Source organism: Camellia sinensis, chromosome 10 (assembly GCF_055761805.1).
Source record: "Camellia sinensis isolate YWXY chromosome 10, ASM5576180v1, whole genome shotgun sequence".
Taxonomy (NCBI): Eukaryota; Viridiplantae; Streptophyta; class Magnoliopsida; order Ericales; family Theaceae; genus Camellia; species Camellia sinensis.
In genome coordinates, this window is record NC_138970.1 from 182,730,555 (window position 1) to 182,754,499 (window position 23,945).

A 23,945-nucleotide genomic window follows, 5' to 3' on the forward strand; every position below is an offset into this window, starting at 1 on the left:
TTGGAATCCTTTATTCTGTTAATGACAAATATTAACCCTTTGTTATTTATAAGCATCCTTTGTGATTTCTTAAAGGATAAGTGGAACTGATGTTCATCTTCGAAGAATCAGAATAATTGGAAAAAACTATGTGAATCCATATGAATCTGAAGTTGTTTGGTTGTGTTACACATGAATGCAAAGGTTTAACATCCTTATGTGACTACATAAGAATATGAATTATTCTATTATGTTAGGTGCACAATAATGACATAATATGACAAGAAAGGCCCTGTTTTCTGATATGTTACGTTATGACTTAATGAATGTTCACAAGTTTACGTATGTTCTAAGCTCAAGTCTATTACAAGATTACGTATGTTATAAGTCAAGAATGTTACAAGTTAATATATGTGACAAGTTCAAGTATGCACAAGTTTAAGTAAGTTTATAAGTTCAAGTATATACAAGTTTAATATGTTATAAGTTTAAGTATGTTATAAGTTCATGTATGCTACGAGTCCAAGTATGCTATAAGTCTATGTATGTTACAAGTCTAAATATGTTACAAGTATACGCCTGTTACAAGTTCACGCATGCTGTAAATTCAAGTATATTTCAAGTATGGTCTAAGTATGATTTCAGGTAAATTACAAGTTCAAGTATGGTTTCAAGTATATTACAAGTTCAAGGATGTTTCAGGTATGTTTCATGTATATGTTACAAGTTTAAGTATGCTTCATGCCATTTTCAAGGGCTTTAATGCCAACATGTTTACAAGGGCTTTATGCCATTTTCAAGGGCTTTAATGCCAACATGTTTACAAGGGCTTTATGCCATTACAAGTTACAAGGGCTTTATGCCATTACAAGTTATGAGGCTTTTATGCCATTACAAGTTACAAGGGCTTTATGACACAAGTTACAAGGGCCTCGTGCCACACGTTTCAAGGGCCTTAATGCCATATGTTACAAGGGCTTTATGCCACAAGTTACAAGGGCCTCGTGCCACACGTTTCAAGGGCCTTAGTGCCATATGTTACAAGGTTATGCCACAAGTTACAAGGGCCTCGTGCCACACGTTTCAAGGGCCTCGTGCCACCATGTTTCAAAGGCTTTATAGCCATTATGTTTATGTTGCAGGATTGGGCCTAAGGCCATATGAAATGAGAACAGGAACAGATTAACTACATGATCTTCGCATTTACTTATGCATTGTTATGTACTATGTTTAAATTGTGCATTTATGTATCATACTATTCACTGAGCCCGGCTCACCCTCTGTTATGTCTGTTTCTGTAGGTCACCAAACAGGCAGTCAGTCCTAGCCAAGACGTTGCTTTCTTTTTGTCAACCTCCATATGTCCAGGCACTATTTAAGTCATTTAATTTCTTAAGTTGTCAAGATGTGGGTTTGCTTATGAGTGTCCATCTAAAGTGGTTGTATTTACCTTTCATGTTTGTTTTTGTATATGCCCGACTTTAGGGTTGGAACTGTAAATGCGTATGTACATATTCTGGGATATAGTTGAGACTTTACTTATCCGGTATAATGCATGTGATGAATGAGATCCTGGCATGTAGGAGTAGCTCAATGGAGTTTAATTGTTCATTATTATTTATCTATTTATTTTTGCGCTTCCGATAAGGCCCCGTATGTTAAATTACCAGGTTACATGTCCGTCTCTAAAGAAGTCATGCCCAACTTTTAGGGGCGGGTTTGGGGCGTGACAATTACTCTTTTTGAAATTTCATTAAAAATATGACTGTTGAATAATTACTCTTTTTGATGAGATGGTTTGATCTGTATTCAGCCATTTTTTGATCAAATTTGAAAATGGGTATGTTTTAGAGCATCCTTATTAAGAGTATACCCATATTCAATTGCCGCCTTAGAGCAAAACCAATGTACCAAGACATACCCATTTTCAAATCAAACCACAAGCATACAAACTTATACACAATGAATTGAAGTACCAACCACAAAGAACAAACACAGCAGAGAGAGAGAGGAAGAAATTACGATGCCCAAAAGAAAATTATCTGAACCACAGCATCACCTACTGTTTTCAATGGAGGTTCAGATGATGCTTTGATGATGATAAAAAAAAACATTAATTTAAACCATTATAGACATACCCATTTTCAAATCAAACAACAATTGGCTCACCGAGAGAGGTACTGGAGGGGGTTCGAAGCAGAGAGAGAAAGAGAAGACGACGGCGCCGAACAAAGAAAGAATCTGTGGTGGTGGTGAAGTTGGTCGTGGAATAGAGGAGCTAACTCGGTCGGAACCCTATCTTGCAAGCAGCAAACACTGAGAGAGAAGGGGGGAGAGGGGGAGAGAGTTCTCAATCTGAAACCCTACCTTGGGCGCAGCGAGCACTGAGAGAGAAGGGGGGAGAGGGGGGAGGCAGAAAAGAGGGAATGGGGGAGGAGACGTGGGTAGGTGGGAGAGGGAGAGAGCATATAGGGTTTGGGCGAGAATAAATCATTATCCGAACCATTGATGTTTATCAAAATTGATCTAAGCCTTTGAATCTAAATGTATCTCACATATGTTTTATACATTTTCAAAAACCTTCCTCCCTTATTATATAGATATATATATATATATATATATCTTTTAAAATTCGGTTCGGTTCGGTTCGAACCGCGATTTTTTCATAAAATCCATTAACCGAACTGTTTTTATGGTTCTCATATTTCTTAATCTGAAACCGAACCAATTCTTAATAGAACCGAACCAAACTGTATGATTCGGTCTGGTTCGGTCCGGATTACCGGTTTAAACGGATTTTTGAACAGCCCTAGAAGGAATTGAGTGATGGTTATGAGAAAAAAGTAGTAACTTGTAGATGCAGAAGCCATATATATTATATGCACGAAGCAATGAGAATGTAACAGTAGGAGCAACTTGCTATTGAGCACAACCTTATTGTGCTTTATAAACACAATAATGTAAAGTCTGCTTTTTCTAGGTTTTAAGGTAACAAACTTCATGTCAATTTGTTTTTATCCCAAAAATAGCAAATTTGGAATGAACCTTCTGTTACATTTTTGTCTTAAGAATCACTGGAAACAATACTCACTAAACCTTGCTAATTATCAAAAACTTTAGATTTTAATGAAAATGCTACACAAACAAATTATTTTTTACAAACTTATGTGACGTAAAGTGATAAATTTAAGTATTTGAAATAAAATCGCTGAAAATTATATAGGACAAATTATCCTTGTAATCCCTACATTTCACTCATTGTATCATTTTAGTTCTTACACTTCTTTTTTTTTTTTTTTTTTGATAACCGAGTGTCCGGGTCAGCACTCCTTCGGAATGTCGCACCTCAACTAATCTTGAGGTCCTGAGCCAATCGACCAGGCAACCACGCAGTGACCCATCAGTAGCTAGCTAAGGGTGGGATTCGAACTTGAGACCTAGAAAGGAGCATACTTCTAGCCTAGGTCTTTGGTCCGTTACCCTCAACCAACTAGACTACCCTTACACTTTCAATTGACTCAATTTTTACCCTTAATTTTAAATTTTGTGTCAATTTGATCCAATTAATGACGTCATTAAAGATTTTGACATAAAATAATCACTGAGTTAGATGAGATTAACTCATTGACTTGAGCAATGCTTCTAAAAGCACGACATATATTGCTCATGAGCACATTTTTCATAAAAAGATGCTAATAGTTGTAACAAATTAGACCAAAGTGAGACAAAATCATTAATTTAATGTCAAAATCATGTAAGTTGAAACTATAGAAATCAAAATGATATAAAGACCAAAATATAAGAAATACCGATATAATTTTTCCAATTATATATAGAAACAAACTCAAGTGCTATCTGTTGTAAAAAAATATTTATGTGTATAGCTATACTTCTTTATTTGATTTGTATAGCAATACTAGATGGTTAATATAATGTAAGCCATCACATAAGATGCTATCTAATTGTGGTCACTTTAATCTTAAATGACATCGAATATTAAGTCCATCAAGTGAATTTGGGCTCAGCAACCACTGTGCAAATAACTTTAGAGGTTAAGGCCCAACAGATGTATTTGGGCTCACCAATTGTTCTTTGAAAGGACACCAAAAGCTGGGTCCATGTTGTTACTTAGGGCTTGATAATGTCTTAATTATCATTAAATTTTTTTCTAAATTCACACCTTATAAATATTTGTACTGCATATAAGCCCATTAGACAAGTCTGGCATGAAGGTCACTCAACACTATTAATCTAGAATTGTTTATTAGTTGAAATTAGGGTAAATTATATTCAAGTTGATTCTTTCATTCGAGTTAGAGGTTAAAATTATTAATTTTGGGATGCTTGTCAGACTCTTGAAGTGTACACTTAGAAAAAAAAAATTAACAAAATTTGGATTAAATGACCAAAGTGAAAATTTCTCTTCTTTCCTTTGCTTTCGTACTCATAGTCGACATAGGATTGTGTCTACAATACACATTTTTGTGAGAAACTCACCCTCATCCATATGTCAGTCGAGGCATGTGATGACCGGTGCGTATTTTGCCTTGTTTTCTTGGGTTATGTTGGATTTACCTTCGTTGAAATGTCGGATTCCAAAGCGTGGTCCAGTCAACAATTGAGTCCGTTGTCTTTGAAAACTCTTCTTTAAAAATTTTCATCCTTGTTTGTTTCAAATTTCGAGTTTTCGCTTGTCTAGGAGGGTGCGAGGTCGACTCCGGAGTGTCGGGAGAGAAGCCAAGGTTTTTTCCGGGCTGGAAGGCCAGAGCCGCACGTACGAGGGGTGAGACCACACGTGCGGGAAGCAGGGGAAGGCTGTGTGCACACTGTAATATATGCAGGGTGCGAAGAGAAAATGCGGGGGAGAACTACACGTGTAGGAGTGAGAGCCGCACGTGCGGGAGGACGCTCCGCACGTGCGAGAGAAGACACTGCACGTGCGGCCAGGGGCGTGATCTGTCTCGTTTTTTGTGCTTTTCAGCTATGTATAGCTCTTTTTGTCCCATTTTCATCCATATCTGAATGTACCTCTCTCTCTACAATCTTTCTATCTTTTTCTCTCATCTCTCTCTATCCAAACCCTCAAAAACATTGTATTTTCTTTTGATCCCCAGAATCCATTGAGATTTTGGTGCTAGCCCCTTATACCAAAATGATGAGCATATCGAGGGCTTCGTCTTCACCGGTGGAGATCGAATTCCGACAAAGTTGATTTTTGGGCATTTCTCCTCTTCTCTCTTGAGGTAGGGATTTCTTTGATCTTTTTCAATACCTCTTTTATAGATAGACATGTGGTATATTCTATTGCATAAAAACCATGTTGTTATGGATCTTTTTGGGAAAACCATAAAGAGGGATCTAAGTGTTAATGTGTAAAGTTGAGATTTGGGAAAATAGATTGTTGATTTAATTTGGGGGAAATGGTTTAATATGTTATGGGTAGAGAGAAGTAAAGCCCTAATTGTTTTTGTAGTAATGCTTAATGGATGAAAATGGTTGAAATGGTGAGATAATCATGTTGCGAATTAAAGAATTTGATTAATGACCTGGTAATTTATTTGTGATTAAATTAGGTCTTATGATTTTAACATTTACCTTGTGTTGGGTTGATTATATTTGAATATGACGGATGGAATTTGTTAAGTGTTAATGAGGAGTTAATCATGAGATTAGGAATTTTGGGCAACGCCCTTGTTGAGTTGGAATTAAGCAGATTATGACTTTGTTATCCATGGGTTGAGTTTTTGGTTAAATGAATGAAACGAATCTCTTTTATTGTACGTATTTATGTATACAATTGGTGAATTGCGAATTGAAAATTTTGGAAGGTAATTTTGAAAAGATAGAGATGATTGTAACTCTTTTACAAATTAAGAAGGAACCTTGGTCAAAGTGATAGAAAACTTTGAGGAACATAAACTAAAAACCATTAAGGATTCAATTCTATACATGAAAACTATATGAATTTCTACAATACAACTTAAGTAAATACATACCTTGATCCATGATAATATGAAATCCTCTTGCAAGAAAGAGAAACCTTGAATGGAAAATCTTGATCTTTAAGTTCTTGACTTGTCTAAGATCTTCAAACCACTTCTCTCTCTCTAGGCGATGAGAGCCTTCTTGTGGTGACAACTTAAGTTTTTGATGGAGAGTATGGTTTGGGACCTTACACTATTTATACTAATGTTCTTCCCATCAAAGAACCATTCATTCAATGAACTTCATTAAATAGATTAATGTATCTTATACATTCATGATACATAATGCATCTTCTATATTAATGAATTCATTAGATAAGATTAATGTATCTTACATATTCATAATAGATACATAATGCATCTCTAAGATTCATTCATAATGAATCCATCACATTGAATGTGCATCTCTAAGATTCATTCATAATGAATCCATCACATTCAATGTGCATTAGCATTAGTCTTCTATACATTGTATATATAGGTGCATTCATCAATCATTAGTCACCATCTAATTGATGCACATGTATCTTACTTAATAAGATGAATCTAGTATAATCATGCATAAGCCACATTAAGCCATTTATTGTAAAAATTCTTACACAAAGTTGAAAACCTTGAAACATCATTGTTGTTGTTGGACTTAATGCCTCATAAAAATGGGATAATTGTATTTTGCGCATTAATACATATTGCTTAGAGGTTTTGTCATTGGTCATCGGTGGAGGATGACATTGTGAATGTTAAAATGGTTATATGTCTGTAGTACACTCGAGTTACCTATGACTGTTGTATAAAGTGATGGTTGGAAAATGTGTAATGCGCTGAGAATGAGAGATACTATTACCTTCCAGCTAGCGCCTCGAGAATTGGCTACGTTGAGAATGAAAGGTACCATTACCTTCCAGCTAGCGCCTCGAGAATTAGCAGAGGTACCATTACCTTCCAGCTGGTGTCTGGTAAATTGGCATTTCATTGTGGAAAGATGTATCATTGGCTTACCATGCTTGAGGCTGGTAGAGCGGAATTTATTTAATATTATTGCTTTGGTATATTTGAGTTTGTCATGTGTTATGATGGTTGTGGTTTCTGGAAGGCCGAATTTCCTAAATGGTAGAAGTAGATAGTTGTTGAATGCTTGTTGTGTTTCATTTCATACTAACGGTATACTTGCATGGGCATGAATGTGTGGCAAGAAGACGTGAGTAATGTTTTGAGATTGTAAGTAATGTGAAAGTTATCAGATATTCGTGAACATGTTTTTAATAAGTCAAATCATGTGCAAATCTAAAAAGCGTGAGAGAGTATAAAAGGTTTTTTTTTGGTGAAATTCTTACTTTCAGAAATTTGTTACTGTCAGATAAGTCTTTGACGAGAAGTAATAAGAAAAAAGAAGGGTGAATTGCTTACGTTGTGGAATGAAATGAATGATTTTGAGAAAAGTACTTATATGCGGATATTTCTGTATAAATCATCACATTATTTATATAGTATGAGACTAAGCATTCATGATCATAACTATCTATAGGTTGTTGTTGTTGAGGATCATGTTGAGATCCCTACTGGACTATATGTTCATCCCATGTTGCTAATCTTTTTCAGGTGAACATGGAGAAGTGTTTCAAGGTCATGGATCTTCTTTATCTGTTAGCCACGGGGCATTTTATTTGCGGGCGGAATGCCATTTGTGTAAAAGGGTTGAGCCCTTCATCTATTTTTTTTTAAGATGTAAGCCTTCAGGCAATTTATTTGGATATACTCCTGTTGCATTAATTTTATATTCGAATAAGAGAATTATTATTTATATATTCCTTGTAAATATAACGAGCTTCTGTATGCTATCTCTGAAATTGAATTTATACTAATGGTTTTGGTAATGGAATCCAAGTAATAAAAAGTGGGACGTGACAAGGTAAGGGGAGTCAAATGAGAACTAGAATCCTTCGCACTACACCAATTCGGGCTGAGACCGAACTGAACTTCAGCAAAAAGGAAACCTCGCCCAATCTAGTAGGAATGCCTGAAGGAAACGTATCCCTGAGGCCTTCTCGATAAAGTTCTTTGTTCACACGCATTCCTTGATTCTAGTGACCAATTGAATATGGGAGAGGGTCTTGTTCTATCTTGAGAGAGAGGGGACAACCAGACTGTGACGGTTTAGTTCTCTCTACCTCTGCAAGGAAGTGGTGGAACCCCTTTCCACGTGCTATACTATACTGACTATAGGCTCCTGGCATAAATTGAGAGTAGGGAAGGATGCTATTTCATTCTCTTAGATCAAGGAAGACTCCAAAGGAGCTCTTTTATTGAAGTGTCTACTACCCAGCTTGGTTACCCCAATCCTTATGTATTTTCATGCCATGATCTTCTCATTCCCTGTAACAACAATCCAATATCTAAATCTTGTTGTTGCCACTAGTCCAGTACAAACCTTCTTGTCCGAACTATCTATCCTCACACCAATCCTATGGTATTAGTTATTATTACCTATGATTCTAGAAGTGATAGAAGTGAAAACAACGTAATCTCCGATCGAAGAATACAGAGTTATTGAGTTTAGTAAATAGAATGTTGGACAAAACAAGGTACTGAACTAATTAAAGTATAGGATTTAAATTGTTTAAATTGAACAAAAGAGACTAAAATGAAATTTGCGTCAAAATATAAAAATAAAAAGTGTAATTTACCCTTGAAATTATTTATAACATATCAACAGAATCTCAACAACCTTTGATAACGGTTAACGTGATGTCAAATTCATACATTATAGTTATGCTCGAGTTAACCAATTATTGTTATTATTATTACTTTGTTATTTATTTATTTATTGTCGAAAGCTACGTTTTCTGAAGATCTCATGAAGAGGGTTCTATTTTGATTTTTGGCCAGAGACCTGAAGAAAGTTTGAGCCACTACTGCTTAAGAGGTTATACACAATTTCATAAAACAAAAGAAAGGTGTGCTTGGTTACACTGGTAATAGCTTAAAACTTACAAATTTTGCAAGGCCAAGCCTGAGACAGTGCATAAAGTTTGTGCGATAGCAAGGAAACAACTTGCATTGACCTCCAGAGACTGAGCTAACTTAAAATTGCTTCATTAGGTTCTTTTTTATTCTAGAAATATTGGTGGGAATGTTTGGAAATACATTCCTATTTTGGTTAAAATGGTTGCTTGTTCGAGATTCGGGAGTGGGGACGCTGTTGCGCAGCCTGCGTAGCAGCGTCTGCTGTGCGGCGATTTGGGCCCATTTCGAGGCCCATTTTGATAATCCGAACTGTTCACATTTTAGAATACGTTAAGTAGAACATGCTTGCAAAAAATCAAGTTAATCGGATATCGTTTACCTATTCATCCACTCACATTTGTATCTACAAAAATAAATGTAAATGTATTTTAACTTAATTAAAATGAATACAAATATGAGTGGATGAATAGGTAAACGATATCCGATTAACTTGATTTTTTGCCTGCATGTTCTACTTGACGTATTCTAAAATGTGAACGGTTCGGATTATCAAAATGGGCCCAAATCGCCGCACAGGAGACGCTGCTGCGCAGCAGCGTCCCCACTTCCGTTGGATTCACCATTTGTAATTGTTTTCATATTTTGACACACAATGCTATATGTACCTAACATTTTATCTATTATTATACCATGTAAAATTTTAGATACATATAAAATTTTTCTTTAATCTGATTGGCTCTTGGTTTTCTTTTTCTTAAATTGGGAATTTTTTCATTGTGTTTTAGCTTTTTTAGAATTCTTTTTTCATGTTTATGGTAAAAAAACAAAGTTCAAGTGTGTTCATATCATTTTGTTTTTGTGCAAAAATTGTGGGATGTACTTTAGTGAAACCTAATGGATTTATCAAATCGGCTAATGTGATGGAATCTCACACAAATGTGTTGGGTTTCATGATATGAATCGTCGAGATAAGAATAAGAGTCAAACTTAATATGAGATTGCTAAGGTAAGTAATCCCAATGAGATAGAGAATTACTTAAGTTAGATAAGGAAGGTTCCTCAAGGATAGAACTTAATTCAATTGGGAAAGGATTCGTAAGTAAATCCTAAGTAAGGAATATTTGCTTGGCAAGTTTATTACTCTTATAGCTTACACTCCACAAGTTGAGATATGAGTTCTACATAAAGGCCTACACTCTATCAGTTGATGTATGGGTTTTTAATTTTTAGAATTAAACTGAAATATTCACGAAAGAATTGTTGACTTAGATCTGGGAGTGGTTTCTTGGTTGTGGCAGCTTGACAGGTACTAACCTTACACACATTTATCTTCGATCTTTTTCATCCTCCCGTCACAGTTTTGGGAAGTCATTTTTCATCGATTTTTTTCCGCACAAAATAATTTTATGATATTTTATATAAAAAATTCAAAAATAGTTTCAAAAATAATTCTCAAAAATAAACTTAATTAAAAATATAAGACAAATTTCACTTTCGACAGCATTTATTAGACAATGTCAGCATATTTCTAATCCATTGCCATGTGTGGTGTCCAACTAAATAGTCAAACTTTTGATTTTTGATTTTTTTTTTTATTTATGTACATTTGATTCTAAAACAAGACCACTAAAGCCATATAAAATTCAAATCTTTATTCTTATGGAAAAAAATTAAACCAATAACATGTGATCTAGGAAACATGGGTACATAGATACAAAACATTACAAGAAAAAAAAATATATATATATATAATACAAAAGTGTAGAAAAAACATATTTTATAATTGTGTAAATTACAGTAACACCTGAAGAGATTTGGTCTAATTATATTTCACCCTTGGCGTTTTAGAAATTACATTTTTACCCTTATAGTTAATAGTCTCATTTCACAAACTCCTCTGCTTATATAAAAAGCAACAACTCCTATTAGAAAAATAGAGAAAATCACATTAAAAAAAAACTAAGTAAAGGAAAGGAAAAAAATAAAATAAATAAAGCAAAATAAGAAAAGAGAGAGTGCATAAGTTCAATATTTTCATTCTGTCCAAATAATTACAATGACAGGAAAATTAGTGTAATTTTTCAAATGAAAATAGGTGATATACATTAAACCTAAATTTCAGGAATGTAGGTGTAATTTACCTTTTATAATTTGAAATAGCATATGATATAAAATAATTAAAAAATTAAATATAAAAATGAATTAAATTAAGATATGAAATAGAATTTAATATCAAAACAACCTATAAATCTATATAGTGGTCGAAAATAGAACTCTATGTATTTTTTTAAATATTTTCTATGAATATATATATATATATATATATTTTTATGACCTTTATATATTTTTCAAATTATAAATTTCCATGATTTATTTTGTCGTATGAGATGTATATTTGCAGAATAATTTTAAAAATAAAAAAGAAGAACAAATTATAGAAAAAAAAAAAACATGAGTTTTAATATTTATTTCTCATAAAAATTATTTTAATTTTGACTTAAATTCGAAATTTTTTTAATGGTTTCTTGTCTTACTATTATTTATTTAAAAAAATTTTCCACAGGTTTTAATAATAATAAAAACCACGGGTACAAAGCCACGTCATATGAGGTCATGAAAGACGACCGCTCGCCACTAGGATTCGTGCTGGCATAACGAAGCCACCTTCATTCGGGATCGCTGACATGTACGGCCCAGATTTAATCTCACCATGCTACTAGATTTTGAGTCTTCTATTTGAGATCTCTCTCTCCTTTTTTCGTCCCTTTTTTTTGCCCTTTCTTTCTCGTCAGTCTCCACTTTCAATTTCTTCTCTCTCTCTCTCTCTCTCTCCCAAATTTTCCTGGTTCCAAATTCTCGATCTCTCTCTCTCTCTCTCTCTCTCTCTCTCTCTCTCTCTCTGTCTTCGGCACAAAAAAACAAGATCATCAACAACCGGATCAAGATCTGTGATTCTATACGAACATTCAATAATCTTATCGTACAAACTCTCAGATCTAGGGCAAAAAATTATACAAAACCCTAATTTAAATTTCTGACCTTTTTGTCAATTTGTTGAAGAAGATCTGAATATATGAATGTTGTGTGTTTATATATATAAGTGATTTTGTATAACATATGCTCGTGGTGGTACCTGATTTGGATCGATTTGTAGAATTTAACAATCGAGAACAAACCCTAGTAGGTAGAATGGGAAGAGAAGAATGTCAAACAGTTGAAGATGTGGAGGAAGGCGAAATATCTGATTCGGCTTCGGTCGAAGAGATCAGTGAAGAGGATTTTATTAAGCAAGAGACTAGTAAGGTTTCTGGGAATTCTGAAAGTGCCGAGAAGCCTAGGGTTTGGACGATGCGAGATCTGTATAAGTATCAGGTTTCGAGGAATTATGCATCTGGCCTTTACAATTTTGCCTGGGCACAGGCGGTACAAAATAAACCCCTCGATGAGGTTTTGGTGATGGATTACAAAACCAGTGAAGACAACAACAACTCCAACTCCAACTTGAAGCGATCGTCTTCTTCGTCGTCGTCAATCAGTGGCAAAGAAGACAATAATAAGTCCAATAATGGTGGTTTAAATTCGGTGGTGGTGTCCAAGGAAGTGAACGATAAAGTAATAATTGATGTGAGTGGTGATGAGGATGAGGATGTTAAGATGGAGGATGTTAAGATGGAGGATATTGCTGGAGGTGAGAAGGAGGAAGGGGAATTGGAGGAAGGTGAGATTGATTTGGACTCAGAGCTTGTTCAGGTTCAGGGGATTGAAGATGTGGGTTTGATGGTGGTGGATGACGTGGATGCAAATAAATTGAATTCTGTTGTGGAAGAGAATGAGTTGGGGAGGAGGGTTAACTCCATTCGCGAAGCACTTGAGACTGTAACAATGGGCGATGCGGATAAGTAAGTTGATTCCTTCCTGGGTGAATTTTGGGAATGCAGTGATTGATGGGAACTGTCCAATTTGAATTTTTTTTGACAACTGTCATAATGGGTTATATATAGGATTAATGTTGTTTTGATTGTTTATTGTAGGTCATTTGGTTTGGTTTGTTCCCAATTACAATGCTCATTAGACAGCTTGTGGGAAGTGGGTTCGGAAAATTCTATTTCTGTGACAGATGATCTTGTTCAACTTTCATTTACTGCATTACAGACTCTGAATTCTGTAAGATATCCACTTGTTTTTCTGTTCATTTCCCTTTCCTGATGGGATCACATTGCTGGTTGTGTTGTAACCATTCTAGAGGCTAAAACTTAATTTCTTGCAGGTGTTCAGCTCCATGAACCAAAATCAAAAGGAACAAAATAAGGAAATTATATCAAGGTTTCTGTTATTGTCTTTGCATTGTAGTATTTGCCATAGATTGGACTTTTATCCCGTGTTTAATCTGAATTTGGTTACAGGTTGTTATCTCATGTCACAAGCCAAACTCCTCCTATGTTTTCTCCTGAGCAGATGAAAGAGGTCTGTTCTCTGCAAAACTTATCTGCATAGGGAAAATTTCCTGTAGTTATTAAAACTAACATTGGTATGTGTTGTCACAGATAGAGTTCATGATCCCATCTTTGGATTCTCTTGCTGCTTTGCCATCTTTGAAAGGCAACAATAAGGAAAACAAGATACAGTTAACTGAAAGGGTGAATCAGAAAGACTCTGATGCTTCATCTGATAATACTACTCATGATTCGACTGATTCAATGAAGAGAGTGTTAGAATCCATGTCTCTTGAATCTCTGCATCACAATGACGCCAATACATTGATGGAACCGTTGAAATTAGGACCAAGTAGTTCTAAAGTTAGAGGGATGTTACTTCCCCTGCTTGACCTTCACAAAGATCATGATGCAGACAGTCTTCCATCCCCAACACGGGCAACCCCATCGCTCTTGTCAGTAAGCAACACACTGGCTGTTGGAGGTGGACCTGTTAAACCAGAGTGGCCTGTACCTCGGGCAGCTCGTGAAACGGAAGATGTTGTAATGCATCCTTATGAAACCGATGCCCTCAAAGCTGTTTCTACATATCAACAAAAATTTGGTCGCAGTTCTTTCCCTATGAATGAACTTCCAAGCCCAACCCCTTCTGAAGAATGTGATGGTGGAGATGGTGATACTGGTGGGGAGGTTTCTAGTTCCCCCATTGTAGGCAGTTTCAAAACTGTAAATGCACCAATTTTGGCACAACCAATTGTTTATCCTGCACCACATGTGGACATTTCCAATGGGCAAGGACCGATCAATATTAGGAATGTTGGGCCTGTGAATGTGGGGCCTAATACTGCATTAAAATCTTCAGTGAAGAGTAGAGATCCTAGACTTCGGGTTGCCAGTCCTGATGTAGGTGCTTTGGATCTCAATCAACGTCCATTGCCTTTGATTAAGAATGAACCTAAAGTGGATGCTGTTGGGGAAATAGCAAGCTCAAGAAAGCAAAAGCCTGTTGAGGAGCCTAGTTTGGATGGCCCTGCACTGAAAAGGCCAAGGAATGGGATGACTGATTCTGAGGTCATCAGGGATGTGCAAACTGTGTCTGGAAGTGGTGGCTGGTTAGAGGATAGAGGCACCATTGGACCCCAGTTCAGTAGCAGCAAAAGCCAGGTGGTGGAGAATACAGGAGGTGATCCATTGAAATTCGAAAATGCAGTAACTTGCTCTGGTACAGGCATTGTTATGCCAAACGTAACAATTAATGGAAAAGAGCACTTGTCAGGGACACCTACTGGCACTACATCTTCCTTGCAATCTTTTTTGAAAGATATTGCAGTGAATCCATCCATGTGGATGAATATAATTAAGATGGAACAACAAAAGTCTGTTGATTCTGTAAAAAGTTCCACACATATGCCAAGTACAAATTCTATACTAGGAGCAGTTCCGTCAATGAATGTTAATCTTCCTAAACCCTCGGTGCTTGGACAGAGATCAGCAGGAATACTTCAGACTCCTCCTCAGATAGCTTCAATGGTGAGGATTTAATATGAGGTCTTTCTGGAAAAAAAAAATGAAAAAAAAGAAAAAGAAAAAAGGAAATAAAAAAAAGAAGGAATTAATTTTGTGTAAACAATGTGCTTCTTCATTTAAAATATCGTCATTGAAAGCTTACCTTGTTTTCTGTTTTCCCTTCTCTCTTGTGCTGCAACTCCATAATTTCTCTTTTTTTGCCTCCACTCTTGATGAATAAAGTTGCCTTATGACTGCAATAGTTGATAATTCCTATGAGATCTGAAATTTGAATTTTAGATATGCACCACAAATGTCATTTAGTCTGAAGTCTGAACAGTTATTTCTATTTTTCATTTTTAACTTGTAAATGTTGTAATTTGTTTGATTATTTGATGTTGAATTGATCTCTCATTGTGAATTTGAGTATTTGTTTGAAGATGCTGTCTGACATATATTGTGTTAGTTATAACTAATATTTCTGTTGTCTGCTTCTGGTGAAATTATGTAGGATAAGAGGCCCTTATTGCTTGTCAAATTAAATGTTAAGTCATTGAATTTAGATTATGTAACTTTCTTTCCTGTTTGCGACATTCTGTTCTCTGTTCAATGTTAATTTTATGGTCAAAGTTTTTGATAACGTCCAATAATTTACAAAACTTGCAGGATGAATCAGGAAAAGTCCGCATGAAACCACGTGACCCTCGACGAGTTCTACATAGCAATAGCTTTCAAAAGGGTGGGAGCTTGGGACCTGATCAGTCCAAAACAAATGCTGCTACTATAGCGACTTCTCAGGAAATGAAAGGCAACTTGAATTGTCAGAAGCAAGAAGATCAATCAGATAAAAAGTCCATGCTTTCTCAATCTATTATGCCACCGGATATCACTCGTCAATTCACGAAGAATCTGAAAAATATTGCTGATATTATGTCTGTTTCTCAAGCATCTATTGCTCCACCCGTTATTCCTCAGATTCCTTCTTCACAGCCAGTGCAAGTTCACTTGAACAGAGTGGATGTTAAAGGTGTAGTACCAGAGTCAGGCAACCTGCAAAGTGGGACTGTTTCTTCAACTGAAGAAGTTACTGTAGGCCCCTCTCAGCCACAGAACACTTGGGGAGATGTTGAGCATCTGTTTGATGGATTTGATGACCAGCAGAAAGCTGCTATCCACAGAGAGAGGACTAGGAGGATTGAAGAACAGAAGAAAATGTTTGCAGCACGTAAGTTGTGTCTTGTATTGGATCTGGATCATACACTTCTTAATTCAGCCAAGGTATGGCGATTTCTTGGTATATGATGTGATTGTTGTTGCTAATTGTTGCTTTATAGCAAAGACTCTGAAAACATTATATATATTTTGAATTTCTGTCTGTTCTTTCAGTTTGCTGAAGTGGACCCAGTGCATGATGAGATATTGAGGAAGAAAGAGGAACAGGATCGTGAAAAGCCATATAGGCATCTCTTTAGGTTTCCACACATGGGAATGTGGACTAAATTGCGGCCTGGGATTTGGAATTTTTTGGAGAAGGTAATTGTAGTTTTTGTTAAATTCTTTGGGCTAATGCACAGTTGCTTGTGAAGCTTACAATGCATTCTGTGTTTGCACTACAGGCTAGTAAGCTTTATGAACTGCATCTTTACACAATGGGGAACAAGCTATACGCTACTGAGATGGCAAAATTGCTTGATCCGAAAGGGGTCTTGTTTTCTGGACGAGTTATTTCTAGAGGTGATGATAGTGATCTTTTTGATGGTGATGAGAGGGTTCCTAAGAGTAAGGATTTGGATGGGGTTTTAGGTTTGGAATCGGGTGTGGTAATTATAGATGATTCTGTTAGAGTCTGGCCACATAACAAACTAAACTTGATAGTTGTAGAAAGGTAATTATGCCTCTGATCTTTAAAATTATCCAATTTTCTTTCTGCCTGTTTTGCTCCTATGTTCTTATCTTCAACCATCTGTTTTGCAGGTATATTTATTTTCCTTGCAGTAGACGACAATTTGGACTTTTAGGTCCTTCTCTCCTTGAGATTGATCATGATGAGAGGCCAGAAGAAGGAACTTTAGCATCCTCGTTGTCGGTGAGATTATGTCCCACTTACCATGAGATTTTATAAATAATCATTCGTCTTTTACCTCCCTGTTTACTTGTTTGTTGCCTCAAAAAAATAGGTGATTGAGAGAATACATCAAAACTTCTTTTCACATCGATCCTTAGATGAAGTTGATGTTAGAAACATCCTAGCCTCCGAGCAACAGAAGATTCTTGGTGGTTGCCGCATTGTCTTCAGTAGGGTGTTTCCAGTTGGTGAAGCCAATCCTCACTTACATCCCTTGTGGCAGACAGCTGAACAGTTTGGGGCTGTGTGCACCAACCAGATAGATGAACAGGTCACCCATGTAGTTGCCAATTCACTTGGGACTGACAAGGTATTGTTGGTTATTCATTTTCTGCCTTCTAAAAAACACAACTCGTGTTATTTATTTATTTTTTCTCACCAATCTGATTTATAGAAAGATAAAAAACAATGCCTAATTAGTACACAACAATGTGTGTTTGGTAGGAGAAAAATTGGATACACAACTAACTTTTGGCATAATGCACAAAGTGGTTGCTCCGAGACTTAAACTCATAACTTCAAGGTTATTAGGTCAAGATTTTACCATTGAACCAATGATCACCCCAAGGTTATTTTTCTTTTACGTTTGGATGTAGAAAATCTTAGGGACATTCAAGATTAATCATGTAGGAGTCATATGTTGAATGGGGATGGAAAAAAAGAGAGTAGAAAGGTAGCATGTGGGAGAATGTCTTAATAAAATCCACATGGTGGTTAAAGGCTCCATCTTTTTTGTGGTTTTCTGCTATAAGTTTTTAGACATAGGCAATTGAGTCGCTCTACTTAACTTCTGCAGTGGATTTTGTTTCTTGTGTGTGTGTGTTTTGTAAAAAAGGTAGTGTAATATAATTTAACTGTGTCTACACAAATGTGGGTTATTCGTTGCACAAAAATCCATGTTTGGTAAGCCACATAATGGGAAATTTCTCTGAATGCTTGTGTACCTGATTTGAATTCAACCTTGAGATATTGCAAATCATAGTCACTTGTTTAAGGGCCTGTTTGATATTGCTTATCTTCAAGTTGAAAGTTGATAATCAAAAGCAAAAAATAAAAGTAGCCCTCCCGTTAAGATAATCAGTTTTTTCAGATTATTAAAGTTATTTCTGGCTCATAAGCCATAAGTAGAAGTTGTAATAAACATATGACATAGATTTCCCCCCAACCAAAATAAAAAATAAAAAATGCAGCTATAGCCATATCTGTAGAGGCTACACCAAACAGGGCCTAACACCTGCACGTCAACAGAAGCTATCTCTGTTTTTCAGTGCAAGGGCTAACTTGGGTTGTTTCAAACAGGTCAATTGGGCTCTTTCGACAGGAAGATTTGTTGTACATCCTGGCTGGTGAGAACTACTGACCCCAGTTCTAAATTCGATACAGCGGTATTTGTGATTGCTTTGTGTTTGAATTTAACATGGTATTATTTATATTTTTCTGACACAAAAATTTACAGGGTGGAAGCATCTGCTTTGCTTTATCGGAGAGCAAATGAGCATGATTTTGCCATTAAACCATAAACAAATCACCATTGATCCCAACCTGATAAACTATGACCTGATAAGAGGGGAAAAAAATTTGAAGCATCCATTGGAGTTGGGGGAGGGACCATCACCAGGTCATGCTAGGGCTTAAAGCGTGAGAATAACGATTTCCTAATTTTTACTTTTCGTTAATTGCCCTCTATAACCGCGGCCATTTCACCATCAATTTGCCAAAATGAAGTCCATCTGACTGGTTGATTGAGGCAAATATAAAATTATACAACCCTAAAACATTTTCCGGTACTGGATTAGGCTATAAATGACCATGTGGAGGCTCTGGAGGGTTGGTGACCTGGGTTGATTTAGGTATCTTCGGCTTATGAAATTGCCTATCTGATCAAGTGAATTTTCAAGTGGTTTCCAACGCTATGGAGAAGTTTAAAATGTATAGTTTTGATGAATTTAAAATGTGGAATTTTGCAAGTCTCTAATTATTATTTTTTTAAATAAAAGATTAAAACCGTGTGAAACTGAATATACAAGGGAAACCTATTCTGGAGAGTGAAAGTGGGAGGCTGAAATGGTAAATTAATGCAAGGTATTTTGGAACCTGACATTTTTACTCTGTAAACTTGATTTAGTCTCTTTCCCCCCTCCGCTCCTCTCCTCTCTCTCTCTCTCTCTCTCTCTCTCTCTCTCTCCAAGGGTAAGATCTGTGAAATTGGTGAACTATTAATTGGGGTTTTATCATTTGGTAAGACTATAAATGATATGCTTCAAACAGTAAGTTATTTAATTACGAATTAATAACTTAACAAGTTTTAAATGTTTATGAGTTTGATTTGTTTTTTATTTGAATTAATTTTAAACAAATTTGAATAGAGTCAAGACATTTTATTATGAGTTGGATATTTGAATAAATTGGTTCATTTTTATAATTTTAATGCCGGATGGGAAGATGGTTAAAAAACATAAAAGAAAATAAATTAAAAAGTCAACTTTAATTTTTGAGTCACATTATTTTTTATTTTTTTATACATTTTTTAAAATAAAATCAAAAAAATTAAAAAGTCAATTTTTAATCAATTTTTCAAAACAATCCAATGAGACTTTGATTTTTGTTGTCCAGGAAAATAACCTGGGGCTCTTACCTTTTGTTTTAAGCGATGAGATTATATATCAAGCACGGAATTAGATATAACCTTCTCATAATCGCTATAGTTAAGAAGTAACCTTGGGCTGGGCTGTATTTGGTTTTAGGCCTTACTTTGACCCTGCATGGTTAGGTTGTAGCCATCGCTTTCAATCCAGGTATTTGTACTGATATTGTCACTCATGAAAGGGTAAATCTTTCACTCCTAAAGTACAGGTCATTTTTGTTCCAAAAAAAAAGAGGTCTAGGTCATTGTCATTTTTCTATTTTAGTCTCTAATTTATTTTATTTTTTTATCGTTTTACACTTTAATTCAATTACCAGCTCTTGTGACGGTTAAAAGGTAGTTCTAGAATTTCAAAAAATTAAAATTTTCACTTTATTGGGTGCTTTTAAATCCATTTCAAAAGTATTGTTAGACATTTGGTTTATATAATTTTTTTTTAAAATCATTATACTCACAAGTCAAATTGTCAAAACGGGCAAAATCTGAAGTCCAAAGTCATTTTTAACTTTAGTTTTGACCACCTCTGCCACTACTTTTGTCAATTACCTAGCATTTTTTTTCAGTTATACCTAGCTCTTCATGCCACGCCATTTCTCAACTTTCCTTCCCACTTCTACTTGCCATTCTAAGGGATTGTTTAGAGATGATCTAGAAAAGTGTATTTATTTGGATTATATCATTTTTTTATTTTTTGTGCATCTTTTTATAAAAAATTTAAAAAAAATACCAAATAAACAAATTTTAAACGATCTCTGTCATTTTCTAACGTTCTCGTCAATACCTATTTATTTTTATACCATTCATCACTTTTGATTGCTACCCCCACAATCTTACCCTTCTCCTTTGGCTTGTAACTTTTTCTCTCCATTTTCGTGGTGTTTTCTTCTCTGTACTGCCAAAACTCTCTCTCTCTCTCTCTCTCTCTCTCTCTCTCTCTCTCTTTATTTATGCGTGTGGCTAGAGCTGTTGATGGTTGGTGATGATTGGGATGGGGTTTAGATTTACGCTGTGTTTGGTTGGGCGATTTGAAAAGAGAAAGAGAAAAATGTGATAAAATGTAAATAAAATATACTTACATTTCATATAATTTTGCACACTTTTTTTCCTTTCTCTTTTTAAATCTATTCTCAAATCTTTAAACCAAATACAACATTAGTGTTAAGGGTTTAAAAAAAAGGAAAATGAGTGATAGGTGGCCAAGACGAGAATGGTTATTAGAGGTGGTGGTAGTGGTGGCTGGGGAAAGGTTTAAGGTTAGGATTTCAAACAAAGGAAAGGCAAGGGGCAATGAAAATCAAATGTGAAGAGGGTTGGGGGCATCAGAAAAAGAAGTGAAATATGGTGTCAAGAAGGAAGATGAGGGAGTAGGATGACTATTGAAGATGGTAGGGGTGGTGCCTATGGTGGGGTTCAAGGTTAGGGTTTTAAATGAAAGAAAAATGGAGTAGGGAGGAAGGAAAAGAAGGGATTGAGTGGATACTAAAGATGGCAGATTATACGTGAGGTTAAGGTTGGAATTAATTGAGATGTTTAAAGAAAAATAACAAATTTTAAATTTATGAATCGGGTATTCATGAGGTTTCTAAACATATTTTTGGTGTGGATTTAGAAGCTTCCCATTTTGGTTTGCAAAAATTAAGTTTTGTCGATTTAGTCCCTTAACAAATTGATTTTCATTTTGGTCCCCAAAAATTTTCTCACTTTAGTTCTTAAAAAATTAATTAATTTTTTATTTGGTCCCTAAATCCAATCCCAAACTCAAAGTTAATCTCATAACCGTCTTTACCCCAAAACCCATACTCTAACCTCCCAAATCTCATAAACTTACTTCATATGTGCAAAAGTGAAAAATTACAGTAAGCATACACTATCAAAGGAACAAAGAAGTTACAAATCAAAAACTGGAGACAATGAGACGACGGCGAAGATGGAGAGGAACGGGGATCGGGTCATAATTCACTTACCAAAAAAAAGGATTGGGTCATAAGGCAGTGGTGGTGGTTTATAGTGGAGGGCAATGAAGGAAAAAGAAATAGGAGGGTAAGGGTGTGGACCATGAATAGGTAGAATGAATGGAAGGAAGGGACGTTAAATGAAAAGATGGCAACAGGTCGGATTTTTTCGAGTTTAGTGTGCGAATTCTTCACTTTGAACTCAACTATTGTAATGATATGACTTCATATTTTATCTTAATCTTAATAGTTTTGACCTATATACCCATACACTTTATCCTACTTTATCAATGAATTCCTAAATCTTTTTTTTATTAAAATCGGATTAGGACAAATATAATCGGGTCGGGTAATTTTGTCATCCCGATATGGTAAAGGGCATAAAGGGTAAAGAAATATGGATAGAAATAGGTAGGCCCTAATGAGTAGCAAACGAAGGTGGTCTACGATAGAGAGTTATTAGTTAAGAGATTATTTTTGTAAATGAGAAGATAAAATAATGGGAGTGGAATAAAAGGGGAGTAATGGTCAATTGCGAAAATGAAGTGAAAGAATGTGATGGTCAGTTGTGGGAGTAGGGTAAAGGAATCCGGATCCTCGGCCGCCCTTCTGGGCGGCCGTTCTCAGCAGCCCCGCAAAACGACGTCGTTTTGGGAGTTTTTTCGTTTTTTTTTTTTTTTCTCTTCTTTTTTTTTTTTTTCCTTCTTCGCAAAACCAGAGCAGAGGGGAGGGGAGGGGAGCTCGCCGGATTTTGGGGTCCGGATTCGCCGTCGCAGGTCGTCGAGCTCGCCAGCCGTCCGATCGTCTCCCGATCCGCCGTCGCCTTCGCCTCCTCCTCCTCCTCCTCCTCCTCCTCCTCCTCCCCCGGTGATTATGGCCCCCTCCAGTCCGGTCCACCGGCGGCTCCCTCTTCTTCGCCCTTTCTCTCTCTCTTCTTCCCCTCCTCTCCCCCTCTCTCTCTCCCTCCCCTCCCCTCCCCTCCCTCTGGTTCTGTTTTCGAACAAGGAAGAAGAAAGAAAAAAAAGAAATCAAAAAAACCCCCAAAACGACGTCGTTTTGGGGGGCTGCTGGAACGGCCGCTGGGGAGGGCGGCCGAGAATCCGGACTCAGGGTAAAGAGGTGCATAGAAAATGAGAGAGAATGTGAGAATGAACTAAAGGTTTAGGGTATTAGGAGAAACTTGGTTAGGGATCCAAGTAAAATATGTATATATATATACATATATTTTCAACAAGGACTAAAGTGAAAAAAGGCCGATACTATATAGGTGAAAGTATAATTTATTCTATTTTCATGAATTATTCCTAAATATAAGTTTGGTCTAGGTGAACCTGAATCATGTGACATTTTTCACAATGACATATTTAATAAATCGTGTTAGGCATCATGACAATCAATCTATTCATAAATGTGTTAATTTAAACATGGTATAGATATCATGATTAACACAATTGGTCTTCTTTAAGTAACAAAGATTTCTATTAATGAAAAATTAGTAAAACATTCATCTCCAACTTTGTGTAGTAGAAGAGATTCAAGATGGTTTTTTTATTAGTTAAAATTTCTCGATGAAATTTTTCAGTGATCATACCAGAGAAATTTCAAAATTTTTTTGTGAAAAATTGAAATTTCTATGTGTTGAGGTTGAAATTTCTCTAAGTTAGGCACAAATTTATCTGAGTCGAATTTTCTCTGTAAAAATATTAAGAAACCCCAATTACTATGAAAATATTGTATGTCATTTATCTTATAAAATCTTTAAAAAAAACTATATTTAAAAAACAAATATAAAAAAAAAAGAAAAGAAAAAGAAATGGACAAACATTATGTGCATTTCTTTATATTTATTTGAGGAAGTCATAATAATATTGGATAGAATGAGATTAGAGTAATAAATGGATTAGCCGTGAAAAATTTCTATCAAACAAATTTGACATTAACTTGATATGTTTAATTTTTGAAGGAAAATGGTATAGAGCCCAAATAATTTACTAAATTTTTTACCTAAACTCTCACATAGATATGGGATTCACAGAAACCCATATTTAGGAATGAGTTTTGTTAGGGAACCCAAATAAATTATTAAATTTTCTACCAAACCTCTCATATGAGTGTGGGACCTATACACACATAACTTGTGTGGATCCCACACTCATGTGAGAAGTTTGGTAGAAAATTTGATAATTTATTTGGGGTTCATAGCATTTTCTTTTAGGAATACACCCATCTCTAATTCTATTTACACATATTTCAATATAAGGGTGAGCATGGTCCGGATTGAGGTAAAATCAAGACCAATCTGTTATCTACGGTTCCTAAAAAATTAGAACTAATCTAATCCGTTAAAATCGTGGAACC

The 23,945-nt window shown here is 35.6% G+C and overlaps 1 protein-coding gene across 1 annotated transcript; it reads left to right on the plus strand.

The window, feature by feature from the left end:
- The first annotated feature begins 11,657 nt into the window (after positions 1-11,657).
- Positions 11,658-19,128, plus strand: CPL3 (C-terminal domain phosphatase-like 3). The gene is made up of 12 exons (XM_082893077.1): positions 11,658-12,826; positions 12,959-13,091; positions 13,195-13,250; positions 13,331-13,391; positions 13,472-14,890; positions 15,533-16,144; positions 16,253-16,399; positions 16,483-16,751; positions 16,841-16,952; positions 17,044-17,301; positions 18,291-18,337; positions 18,448-19,128. The coding sequence occupies exons 1-12, from the start codon at positions 12,045-12,047 to the stop codon at positions 18,509-18,511; spliced, it is 3,960 nt and encodes a 1,319-aa protein (XP_082749203.1). The 5' UTR covers positions 11,658-12,044; the 3' UTR covers positions 18,512-19,128.
- Positions 19,129-23,945: the final 4,817 nt, after the last annotated feature.

Excerpts from the sequence above, each read along its gene's own strand:
- CPL3 (XM_082893077.1), top strand. The coding sequence starts at position 12,045 with ATGCTCGTGGTGGTACCTGATTTGGATCGATTTGTAGAATTTAACAAT. Across the intron at positions 13,392-13,471 it reads CTCCTGAGCAGATGAAAGAG|ATAGAGTTCATGATCCCATC; the intron begins GTCTGTTCTCTG and ends GTGTTGTCACAG. Across the intron at positions 17,302-18,290 it reads ATTCACTTGGGACTGACAAG|GTCAATTGGGCTCTTTCGAC; the intron begins GTATTGTTGGTT and ends TGTTTCAAACAG.